Source organism: Xiphophorus maculatus, chromosome 20 (assembly GCF_002775205.1).
Source record: "Xiphophorus maculatus strain JP 163 A chromosome 20, X_maculatus-5.0-male, whole genome shotgun sequence".
Lineage (NCBI taxonomy): Eukaryota > Metazoa > Chordata > Actinopteri > Cyprinodontiformes > Poeciliidae > Xiphophorus > Xiphophorus maculatus.
Genome location: NC_036462.1, coordinates 17,885,598 through 17,898,157, shown reverse-complemented (window position 1 = coordinate 17,898,157; position 12,560 = coordinate 17,885,598). Strand labels below are relative to the sequence as shown.

Here is a 12,560-nt window from a genome sequence, read left to right as displayed (position 1 = left end):
CAGACATAGACTTCATATAACTAATGAAAGGATAGATTGACTAGAACATTCTTGATGAGAATCTAAATATTTTCAACAAGAAAATGATGCCAACCACACTGCCAAAAAACTGTCAGATGATTTAGAGAAATAAAGTCTGCAGACGATGGCTAAGACCTACTGCATGTACAATTGAAACTGAAGATCAGAGTATATAGAAGACGACTCCTTGAATGGTCAGGGTTTATAGAGAGGTCGTGAGAAAGAATGTGTCACCATCACATCTAACTGGGATGTGATGGTGTTTCATCGTCATATTTTTGAGCAAAACATTGACATGTTCAGTACTTATTGTCTCCTCTTTATGTGTTTTTATTTTCAAATGTGCAGAAGCACATTTTAATTACCTGCTCAGCTGCCAGTCTTCATGCAGGACCTGAAAACCTGAGTACCGCCTCCTGTTCCTCAGAAAGAAATGTGCAAAACTTAACAAAACAAAAGACAAAAGTAAAAAACAAACAAAAAAAAACAAACAAATAAAGGTCCCACTGCTCAGAAGTACTGATTCACTGAAGGTGATAAATGTTTATTTGGGTGGTGTTTCAACATCTTGGGATGGCCATGCTCCTCCAGTAGTGACTGAATCTCCTACATGAGAGGCAATAATCAGGTATGACAGTAAAAAACACATCATTGTTCAGTTTTTGCTATATACAATGTAAACAGCTTCAGAAAGGTCTTAACTTACCCCTCAAAACAACGTTAGAGCTTTGGTTGTCTCAGCTATGCCCAAATGCCCTCCTCGTCATCCTGTTGTGCAAGAGAAAATACTTAGAGACCAGATTTATTTCCTACAATGTTAGTTCTGCTGACTGATTTTACTCTACCACAAATTACACCATCACTTATGTCTTATATGATAGCCTCAGTGAAAGAGCAACATGTTTTTGCTTTAAATGCTGTTTTGCCCCACATTAACTTTAGTCGTGTACAGTGTTGGTCCTGTGTTTCACCCTGGAAAACACTTTTGATCTAAAAAGTGTTGCACATCATTGTATGAAAGATGTGCAATTTTGTTATTTTGTCATTTGCACAGTATGTGTTCACTGACCTGGTCTGGAGAGGGACGGTGACCTGCGTGTGGCGGTCCACGGGCCGGCCCTCCACGATGATGAGGTGAGGGGTGACGAGGATGCTGGGCGTGGTGTGGATGTTGGGGATGTTGAGGGTGCTGAGGGTGCTGCGGGTGGGAATGCTGTGGGTGAGGTCCTTGGGGGGGAGGGCCATGTGGGTGTTGGGGGTGAGGGTGCTGTGGAGCCGGATGTCCATGTGGGTGCTGCTGCACATGCTGTGGGTGCTGTTGGTGCGGGTGCTGTGGCTGTGGGGGACGTGGATGCTGTTGGTGCTGAGGAAGCGGTTGAGAGTGCTGAGGATGCTGAGAGTGCTGAGGATGCTGAGGGTGCTGTGGGTGCTGTGGGTGCTGCGGGTGTTGTGCGTGTTGAGGATACTGGGGCTGCGGTTGCTGTGGATGCGGGTGCTGTGCCGGGGCTTGTGGGTGTTGCAGGTGCTGTGGGTGTTGGGGGTGTGTGGCGTGTGGATAAGGAGACTGCTGAGCATGGGGAGGATGGGGGTATTGGGGCTGAGGCTGAGTCTGGGCATGTGGAGGCTGCGGCTGGTGGTGAGGAGCATGTGGATGATACTGCTCATCCTCATAGTTGTCAGCTATCAGCTTCATTCTGCTTTGTGTCTGCGAGAAGAAAATTATTACATCATGATTTGTTGTTTCAAGCTACCATCTCGTTACACTAACCAATGGACAAGCACAAAACCTTAGAATATACTGAGGTTTTTAACATCTATCCAACTAATTAAAATTTACACTCATCTTAAGTTTTTCTTTAGCAAAATGTTCTATAATCTATTATCAATCCAGCAAACACTGTCATATGTTTTTCTTATTGCTTTCTACTTATGAGGATATTACGCATTTTATGATAAACATAAAATAACTTAGAGGAGCTAAGTATTTTCTTCAAAAATATAAAGCACATCTCTTTTTGATGATAAAAAACCCCAAAAGATTTGAATGTACTGTGATGCTCTGAAAGTGCCTTACAAAATTCAAACCAATTAAACCTTTTTACTTTTTCTCACATTACAGTCACACATTTTTCTGAAATTTTATGTGACACACCAATGTCACTCAAAGAAGTGAAAGGAAAATGGTACAGATTTCCAATAAAAAATAAAAATAAAAAAACAGGACGTACATTCGTATTTAGTTTTCTCAAAGTTGGTTAGTAGATTTATCTTTCACTGTACTTAAAGCTGCAATTCTTTTAGGGCATCTCTCTACCAACTTTGCAGATGTAGACACTGACAATTTTGTCCATTATTCACAGTGATTTACATTAAAAAAAATAATGAAGAATGCAATATGTAATTTGTGGAGTGAATACAATTTCCAGGCAGAGCAGGTCAACTTGTATTATTGACAATCAGAAAACATACAGACATTAAATTTGTTTTTCTATGTTCAGACAATAACGATATGTCATAAATGATTAAAAACATGATTAATTTTGTGTTAATAATTCAAGTCAATTGATCAAAAAGTATTTACACTTCACATATAATTTTGTTGACTAAACTCGCAGCTTTAATCAACTAAAATTTTAGCATTGTTAGTGAACTAAAACTAGACTAAAACTATTTTGATGACTAAATTATGACTGAAACTAGTCAATAGATTAAGTTTATAACTAAATAAAAGTTTACTCTCAATATTAAGACTGATTCACAGGGAAGTAGCTCAGACTTAGTCAAATAAAAAATACTTGTCAGAGTGTTCAAATTTTCTTTATAAGAATTTTTTTCTAAAATATACTTAAAACTATGTAACCTTGTTGTTTCACCTAACAATTATGTGATACTTTGTGTTGGTTTCAATTGCAATCCATATGCAATTGAAACGTAAAAGGCTAAAATTTATGGTGCAAGTGCTTACATCAGTTTAGGTCAGTGTCACTAGAGCAGACGCAAATTGAACTGAGCAACTTTTCTGTTTATTTGGACTCAGAAATCTTACATTTTCTCCAGAAAACGGACAAGCTAGAAGTTAGAAATCCTTGCAGAAATCTCTTGTATTGAAAGACAAAATAAATACACATTTAAATGATCCAAGTAGTCATCAGCACACATTAGGCAGAGTTAAAACACTGTAATCACAGGCCTGGATAATAACAAATGAAACACAAAAGAAAGAATAAGGTTTGCTCTTAACCTTCTCCTGGTCTTTAGAGACGGTGTCATTTAGACCCCATGAGTTTCTTTTACTCTGTGCGCACGTTGTCACATTGACCCCATGTGCACTTTCATGATTTTTAACGGTCTAACGGGACAACCACACTCGTCCCTACTGTCCGACCGTGACATTTGCTGCACTCCACCTGAGCTGCAGGAGGGTCAAAAGAACTTGCGTGGCAATTTACTTCATTTTTTTTTTTTTTACAATGCTTGAAATGGCACTAACGTGTTGTTTGAGTTGGTGCATCAGTTTGTCCCGCTCTCTTTTCAGGGCCAGCACCTCCTCCTGGGTCTTCTTTTTATTGGAGGCAGATAGTTCGAGTAATGCTATGTTAGCGTCTTTTTCACTGATGGCTGCCAGCAGAGCTTGTTGTCTGAAAACAAATCAAGACAAAAAAAAATGTATCACCCACACATATAAAAATTGTAGAACCTTTATCAATTCTAAAACTGCACTGAATCTCTGCCAAATACAGTTCATATTCAACTCTACTTCACAACTACCTGTGGGCAGAATATAATCCTGTAGCAGTTCTTTAAAATTAGAAGGGATGAAGTCTATTTAAAGCACTGCTTAGTAAATTTGTAGCTTAAGTATTTGTAGCCAAAGTGTTTAACTTAACACACTTATGCAAAGAGTTGGAGGGTGAAATCAGCAAAGTTTGGTAAACCTCTAAAGATTTGACATAAATCAAGTAGTTTATGTATATTAATGTGCACATGGCAATGCATAGTGTCTTTGTATGTAGTATTAACCCTAATTTAAACCCTAAAGAGAGGACAACATACACAATAAACATCTTTATTAATGAAGCTTTGGGACTTCTGCTTTTTGATACAAAGGCTGTTTTAGAGGCATATTCTGCAATGTCTTGTCAAATAACAATATAAAATTGATACTACATATGAAATTAATTGGACAAAGTGAAACTGTCAAGTTTGCAGCAATACTGACTTCATTTCAAGGATCTCCTCCAGCTGCTTCCTGCGCTCTTGTCTCATGTTAGTAAGATGGGTGTCCCTCTCCTGTAAAGACTGCTGTGTGGAGGAGAGACGTTGCTTGGTGGCATCCAGCTCCTGTCTCGTCCTTTCCAACGTGCTCATCAGTTCCTCCAGCTGACAGACAGCACAATGGACAAAGCAGAAAACACACAGTGACTCAGTGCAAACATATGAAATGCTGCTCAGAAGTTCAAATACGCTTATTATGGGCGTGAATGTCATCTGAATTTTGAGCTTCTACAACTAGAAGTTGGTGCACGGTTTTGAATTTAATGTGAAAGTCCTATGATTCTCACAGGGTCACAATTACACATACTGTCCCTGATGTGTATACACACACTCCTATTTATATGGGAGTATACATATAAATATACTTTTATATGTATACTTTGTTTTTTAGAGAAAAAAACACAAAAAATGATCTTATTTCTCAACTAGTTCCTGGCACCATTTATTTAAATTGGTTTGTTAACTGGTGTTGACCGCACTTTTAAGCCTGGTTCATTAATGTTCAAGGTTTTCAATATCAAGGTCATTTCAGAAGGTTAATGTTAGTGTGGTTCATCATTCAAAAATACTTTTAATGGATATGTTTGGGGTCATTGTCTTGTTGGAACACCCACCATATTCAGTCATTAAAACATTTGGAGAAATGTTTTAACATACCTTTTTAACACAACTATGTTCATGTTGTACATGATCTTAATTTTAAAACTTTAAAGTTTGAACAGTGGGATTTTTTTAAGAATAATGACCTTTAAGCGTGCTCAGTTAATCATGACGCAATTTAAACCACTTAGAGAAAACTGGATGAAAGATGTATGATGGGTTTTTCTGAAAAAGAAAAAAAACGTTGGCATTTTCTGCAAAAACTTGTGCTAAAAAAATATAACTTCTCTGAAGTTTCTTCAGGGTATTTTTCCCAAATATTAGTAGGGTGCATGTATATATATAAACTTCAATTGATGAGAATAATTTCACAATAGATTCAAACTTGTGCACATTCATTTTACTATTTAAAATCATCAAGTTGTTTATTACATCATCAATGCACCTTAAAAGATGGATATTGTTTACTGAGTGTATTTAAATTTATAAATGGCACTTCAGGTATTTAAACATGCATTATCAGAACTTATTATTTATGAAAGATAAGTTAAATCCTCACCTTTAAGTGGTGACCACTTTCTAAAGAGCCTTCCTTGCGAGGATCTTGCCCTAAGCCTTTCTTGTCCCCTTGTAATCCCAGTTTGATGTTGGAACCCTTCTTGATCTGATCTTTACCTCCTTGCCTGTAAAATTACACACTTCTAAAACTTGTCCATACCACAACAGTAATTAAGTCAAATCTAAAGGAGCTAAGGTGTGAGAAGGGCACAATGCAAACCCATAAAAAGACAAGGAACCATAATGAGTACAAATGGAAGAAACTGTGTCAGTCATGATCTCAGTAACAAAGCATGGGTATCCCATCTGAACTGAGCCTCATGTCATTGTTGGGAGGGCTAAAAGGTTTCAGTGCAGGAGTTTGGATCAACCTCAGTAGAGTTGGACTACGAGAGTTGCAGGGAAATGTCTTACCTTGGAGCTAAACTGCAGACAGGTAGATTTAAAGGTAGAAGACAATAGGATGAAGGACACGTGAAGAAAACATTGGAAGCAGGAAAAAACACACAGAAGAAAAGCAAAAATAAAAATGTAAAGAAAGTTTTTGAACCAAAATGTAAAACAAATTTAAAAAAACACCTTGGGGATATCACACTGTGCTATAATCTTCCAACAACACTTGAGATTACAGACAAGCCTGTGACAGTCTGACACAGCTTTTGCAGGATGCACTTTCTCTGAACAACATGGAGCGCTGTGCATCTGCTGCCAAGCCTGGGAGTGGCAGACATGCAGTCAGACAGGCAAAACATTAGCCGGGCAAAAGATGAGGACGCGGAACAGGGGAAAGGAAGGAAGGAAGGAAGGGAAACTAACAATATTTTAATTGAGTGGGAGACAAAGGGAGAAGGGCATTAGTTGAAAATGCAGGGGATTCATTAATAGAGCAGACTCGATAGGACTCCATCCAGATCCGACAAAATACAGCATCCCCACCCTGATGGTGCACAGACTAGGAGCACAGCAGCTTTAGTCATGCAGATAATTTTTTCTCAGTATTTCCTTCAGTGTCTGTTAGGGTTAGCTAAGAAGACATCTGGAGCAGACTGGGAGGTAGAGACTGGGAAAGAGAGAAGATGCGAAGTGAGGATGTAGAAAGGAAAATGTCAATCAGAAATGCAAGTGTCACCGACAGACAGAAATGAGGCGGATAGATGGGTGGAATGAAAAGGAGTGAAATGTGCCCATAGGAGACGGAGGTCTAACAGCTGGGGACTGATACTTTTTACAAAAGCTTTAACAAACAGCCCATAAAACAACATATAATCAGAAATGCCCTGTGTGCGGGTGGGCGTGTGTGTAATGAGTGAAAATATGCTGCTGTCCACGCTGTTTCAACTTGGTAGGAACAACGTGTGCAGTAAAATCAACTCAAACAAATAAAAAAGGAGCAGAAAGAATCACACCAAGGTCTCACAGAAAATTATTCACTTTCAAATGTATTCAGACCCCATAACTTTTTCTGATTTTGTCAAATTACCACCACAAACTTCAATACATTCTCATTTGGGTTTCATGTGATTGAACATAGGCAAAAAATACTATGGAGAGGCACCAGAATGTACCTCTGTATGCGCTAAGCTTTTAGAGACGAAATCCAAAGGAATCAAACTCAGAGCGCTGAATTCAAGTATATATTCATGGATGTTTCACAATCATGTACAACTTAGTGTTGGTTTAGCAGATAAAATGTCCATACAATCCGTTCAAGTTTGTGGTTTCTAAGTGACAAAATGTGAAAAAGTTCAAGGCGTATCAATATTTTTTCAAGGCACAACAATAATGGGCTCAAATTGAACAGCAGCAGTTTTGATAAACACCTGAATAATTGCTTGTGCCATAAATTGTAAAATGTGGTATCCTTGATGTGAATCATTGCACTTTACACTTCATCATTGCATATGCAAGCAAAAAAGAAACAGAAATATTAAGTACTTGTTGTTACTCAGTAAAGAAAATGAACCCCACAACATGTGCAATATTTAAAATGTCACAGTCCTGTGCAAAGGTTTTCAGTCATCCATCTTTTTTAGCTGTTTCACAAGGAGACAGACTTTCTGTATTTGATAAAATTAAGTTCAACAGCTCTTCAGGCTTTCTGAAGGTCTATAATTTTCTGTCCAATAACAGATAACAAAAGTACATTTTTAGTGAAGGTGTGTTTGTTGCTCCATTTGTTAAATTAAAGAGCCCTTTAATTCTTCCTCTTTCATGTTTTTGTATTCAGGCGTAAAAAGGGTCTTAAGCTCAAGGCAAAAACTAATGTTGTGTTCAAAGATAGCAGACAACTATGTAAAGACCCAAACTCAAATTGGATCCTTATGCACTTTGCTAGAAGCAGCCAGTCACAATGCTTTCATTTGTTATCATTTCATAGTTTGAGAAGCAGAACTGAAACTGATAAAAAGTAGCCAGACTCTATGAAAAACATTGATAGACCACCTAAAGCTTGAAGAACATTGGCTGGGGGTCTCACTTACAAAAATAAAAATAAAATAAAATAAAAAAATACAAGAAATTCTGGTCCTTGAGAAGAAAATATGAATAAATAAGAAACTGTTTAAAACCTTTGCACAGATAAATGTATGTTTAGTCATTATTTTTTTAGAAAACTATCATGCAACAGTTTATATGTCATGCATACGTCAAACACACACATGCTCTCCAACTAATGCCCAAGCTGAAAGAGATGCATTCATGGAGCACATGCAGACAGTCACTGAGAAAGAAGCAAAAAGAAAAACTGAATCCAGGAGTCTTTGCATCATGTGTAATAGTAAGTAATGAAAACACAGACAACAAACAAAAACTGCCACTGCAATGCAAAGATCTGTGCGTTCTACAGAGAGCAGGCAGACCAGGCACACAGGTGAAACCAGATGCAGTTGCAGCAGTTACGGTCCAAGATTTAAAATCAGGAAGCCGAACTGAGCTGAAGTGCCAGGGTAGAGCACTCACTTTCCCAGGAAATCCCAGACCATGCCCCCTATCTGCTGAGGGGCGGCAGACACAGAAGGGAGTGGGTCAGGGGGAGCTCTGCCTCCAGAACGAGGAGTATGGCGAGGGGCAGTGGATGGGGGGCTTTTTAAAATTTAGTGCAGAAGGAAGGGTGTTTCAAAAAAGATGACGGACAGATTGAAGATTCAGAATCCAATTTGAGAAAGAAAAAGGAGGAAATGAACAGAGGACAAGGTTGACCAATGGTTGGGGTTAAAGAAGGGGACAAAAGACAGAAGGGATACAGGATGAAAAAAGTGGATAAGGATGGCAAAAAAAGGACAAGAAAACTCAATTAATCATATTTGGTGAAAGACTTAACAAATAACTCAACTGAGTGGGCACTATCACTGACATCTAACTTGTATCTGTGCTAAATGGAGAGTATGTGACAGGAGAGAAGAAGAAGTCACAGTAAATCTATATTGGGCTCAGACAATTCGACCAATGCTTAGGTCAGTTTAGCGATCCACTTCATCAGCTGAACCAAAACTAAACAACAATTTCAGAGTCGAGTATCTGGATTAAATGTCACATAAATACAAGAATGAAAGAAGCACATTTACAGAAATCAATTGCTCTGTTCTAACATCCTTCAGGATGAAGATTTCTGTTTTTTCCAAAGAATGACTTCGAGAAATCCACAACAAATCAGCTTGTGAGGAAAATCAATCCATTTTACACTTGACACTTAATGCTGACTGGTGAATCATCAGTTGAAGCCTAAAAAACCTTCTTATTTCTGGACCAATAAATGCAGGCAGGTCGTGGTATTATCTCTCTTCGGTGTGGAAGTTGTTAAGGAGGAAAATGTCCATGTAAACTGTTTTCAGACTTTGTGAAGGATTTAATGCTACGGTTAAAGTGTGGCTCTATTTACGGAAATGAACATAGACACTAACGTTTTAGTTAGTAATGTTTATCACAGCAACTGTAATGTAAAAATATAGATTTCAAAATCAGTTCATCAGAACTTGACAAAATCTCAATCGGTCCCAAAAGTGGTGTATCTCAAATTTAAGACAAAGTATTAAAATTCCTGGCAGATGAAACATCTATCATTCAGACATTGATGAGTTTTAATAAGAATTTCCCAGTACAGCGATGAAGTCAACTAAATACACAAACCATGGTGGTCAAGTCACTGACCAGCAAATGAAAGACACTGTCCTGAACATCAAGTATGGAAAGCAAGAGTCCATAGGCTTTATCAGGCCTTCAAACAAACTGACTCCACACAGACTCCATCCAAGAAATAAATAGTTACGCTTGAGCAAAAGGCTGGAAGTTAAGCATAGACAAGTAGAAACAAGTAATTTATAACTTGATATCGAAACCACATCCAACATCAACAGAAACAAACTCGTCTGTGTCACGGAAACCAATGTGTTGCAAAAAATAGCTGTAACCATAATGTCTAACTCAGCCGGATTAGAATAACAAACAAGAGCATTGAGAAAGAATGGGTAACAATCAGAAACTAAGATATTAAAACACAAGCAGAAAAACATAAAACTGGAAAAGAGGACAAAACGTAACTGAAACCGAAGGCATACTTTGTTTTCTTTAAATAAGTTGACATAAAACTAAAACCATCTTTGATGACAGCTTGCTTTTCTTAGTATAAGACATTTATTTAGAGGTACAGATAAGAATATTTATATATTATTTTTTACAAAATCCCGAATAACTGGTAGAAGAGATTAGCCAGCATCTTCAGTCGGAAGTTTGGTCACTCACCTTTCCAGCTCAGCAATCTTTTTGTCCTTGTCATTCTTCTCGGTCTCCACCTCTCTCAGGATGTCCAGAAGCCTCTCCACTTCCGACTGAGACTTGCTTGCCTCGTCTTTGTAATAGCTCACTTCCTTTTCCAGAAGCTTTACTCGGTCCACGTACTCTGGGTTTCCTCGGGGGCCCGAGTGCTGCTGCTCCACCTCATGAGCTTTCTGCATCCATGTACCAAGGAAAGATGCACAGAGTCAGTTCACATTGATGAGTCGAAAGAGCCATGGAGAGCAGCTCACAATATTTTACTGTGCTTTAAGGTTTTGTGGTAGATTTGTCTCTGTCTCTCTGTCTCTGTGAATGCAATATAGTGAAGAGTAGAGTAAACATTGTGAACCAGGCCATCATTACTGGTGCTGGCTCATTAGCTTTAACAGAGCTATTATTTAGCTCAATTTAAATGTCCCTCTGAGTCTCACAGTCATCTGTCACTTGGTTAGTATGCAGAGTGCATTACAGTGTGCATGTTTGTCCTACGTGGACAGAAAAAAACCTGGTAAAATCTATTAAATATTCAGAAAAACAAGATGATCACAAATAACCAAAACCAAGATTCAATTTTGGTCATGTTCGACAAATCTCATCACCACTATGATTGAATTTTCAATTAAATTTACTACAAAGGTACACATCACCCTTGGGAAGCAAACAAACCCACGTATGGTGCAAAGTTTTACAGAGCCATCCGCCAAAACACAGCTGCAATCTCCACCCACGGCTCGTACAAACGCTACCAGCACCACACTGAGATAAACGAGAAGCGCTGCAACAATAACAACATGCAACGAATCATGCAAACCCAACAGAGCTGAAACAGTGTTTGCATCTATAAACTGACTGTGTGCAGACAAAGAAGTTGGATCAATTTATAGTTCATATTTTTAGCATGTGGAACAACATTACAGGGGGATAAAAACATAATTATGTCATTGCTCATCTGCTACAATCTTTAAGTAAATTGAGATTATGCAAAAGTATTTATTGTTAATGTTTAACCCCGTTTTGTCTCATTATAATGACAAACTTTAGTTCATTTTTGTGTGATTTTATGTAATAAACCAACACAAAGCAGTGGAAAATTATGTGTCTCCTGGAGGGTCTCAGGTCTCAGTTGTTTTAGGCGTCTTAACAAGTATTCCCTCCAGGATTGGTCTGTATTTACATCCACCCATCTTTTACTTTCATCAGCTTCCTAGTCCCTTCTAAAGATAAACCCCACAGCATGATACTGTCACTACCATGCTGCTACTATTGGGATGTTGTAGTTTTCCAGAAAGTTCAAGTCTCATGTGGGATGTATCAACAAGAAGTTTTAAAAACCCATCCAAAACACCCTTACAAAGTTTAACATTAGTAAAGATTTTATGTGCAGGTGGATTGTATTAGAAGCAGATGGAAAATCTGAACATAGCAAGAGTTCATGAAAGCTGAGGTCATAGGTGTGTTTACAAAGGCATTTTAAATGTTAAAAGTGCATTGTAAACTTTGCTATCTTTATGCAAACTGTAAAGGATCTGACTTGCCCTTGAATGCTCAAATTAATTGTGATCAATTTTTAAAAAAAATTTACAACCAGAGAAATTACAGCCATAGGTCTCACATTTGTTGTTGCTGAACTTATTTTTTAGGCACAACATCATTAAAGAGCAACTAAAGATGGATGTGATTTTAAAAAAACATCTTTAAAAATCTCCTATGTGGCTTGTGGCAAGTTGCAAACTTATGAAGAATTATTTTTGAACAAGATAATTTTTGCCACTCTTACATAAACACATTTTTCCACCTGAGCTGTAAATCTCTGCAGCGCCTCCAGAGCTGAAGCCATCATGGTGTAGCTAGTTTAATACTGAAATTAACTTACATGGACTCTGTTTAGTGTAGGTGAACTCTGAAGGCAGTAGTTTGCACTACGTTTTTGTTTATGGGTTATCGCATGATGATGGTGTTATTTGTACAAAAAAACCTAAATTGTATCAGTTTGCCTCCACTTTGAAATTATTTTCTACTTTATGTTGGTTCGTCACATAAAGTCACAACAAATATTTTATTGTGGTTGCAATGTGACAAAAAATAAAAAAATTCAATGGTGTGGATAATTTTCTGATGCAGCGTGTGACACTTAAAGCTACAGGAAGCCAGACAGTCGGAGAAAGAACTCATAAATAGCTGATATACTGTACATCCCTCTTAAAAACTTTAGTATATTGAACCTGTTTTTTTCATTATTTTGCATATATGTAACACAAAGGATTAAATGTGTTTTTTTCCCTCTGACTTAAAATTGCACATTTTAATGGTTATCTGGATAATTTAAGCATCCGTTT

At 37.8% G+C, this 12,560-nt stretch overlaps 1 protein-coding gene across 6 annotated transcripts in view; it reads right to left on the bottom strand.

Annotated features, from left to right (window-relative positions):
- The window catches only part of erc2 (ELKS/RAB6-interacting/CAST family member 2), a 52,431-nt gene that overhangs the window by 5,327 nt on the left and 34,544 nt on the right, over window positions 1-12,560 (bottom strand). For 4 of the 6 annotated variants that reach the window (XM_023324655.1, XM_023324657.1, XM_023324656.1 and 1 more), the window contains 9 exons: window positions 10,192-10,397; window positions 8,413-8,535; window positions 5,869-5,880; window positions 5,456-5,579; window positions 4,241-4,401; window positions 3,512-3,659; window positions 1,091-1,726; window positions 728-789; window positions 387-627 (listed from right to left, as the gene is read on the bottom strand). In XM_023324655.1, the coding sequence (XP_023180423.1) occupies window positions 763-789; window positions 1,091-1,726; window positions 3,512-3,659; window positions 4,241-4,401; window positions 5,456-5,579; window positions 5,869-5,880; window positions 8,413-8,535; window positions 10,192-10,397 (1,437 nt within the window). In that variant the 3' untranslated portion in view covers window positions 387-627; window positions 728-762. The remainder of the gene's footprint in view (window positions 1-386; window positions 628-727; window positions 790-1,090; window positions 1,727-3,511; window positions 3,660-4,240; window positions 4,402-5,455; window positions 5,580-5,868; window positions 5,881-8,412; window positions 8,536-10,191; window positions 10,398-12,560) is intronic. The other 2 variants (XM_023324659.1, XM_023324660.1) reach the window with 2 other exon arrangements.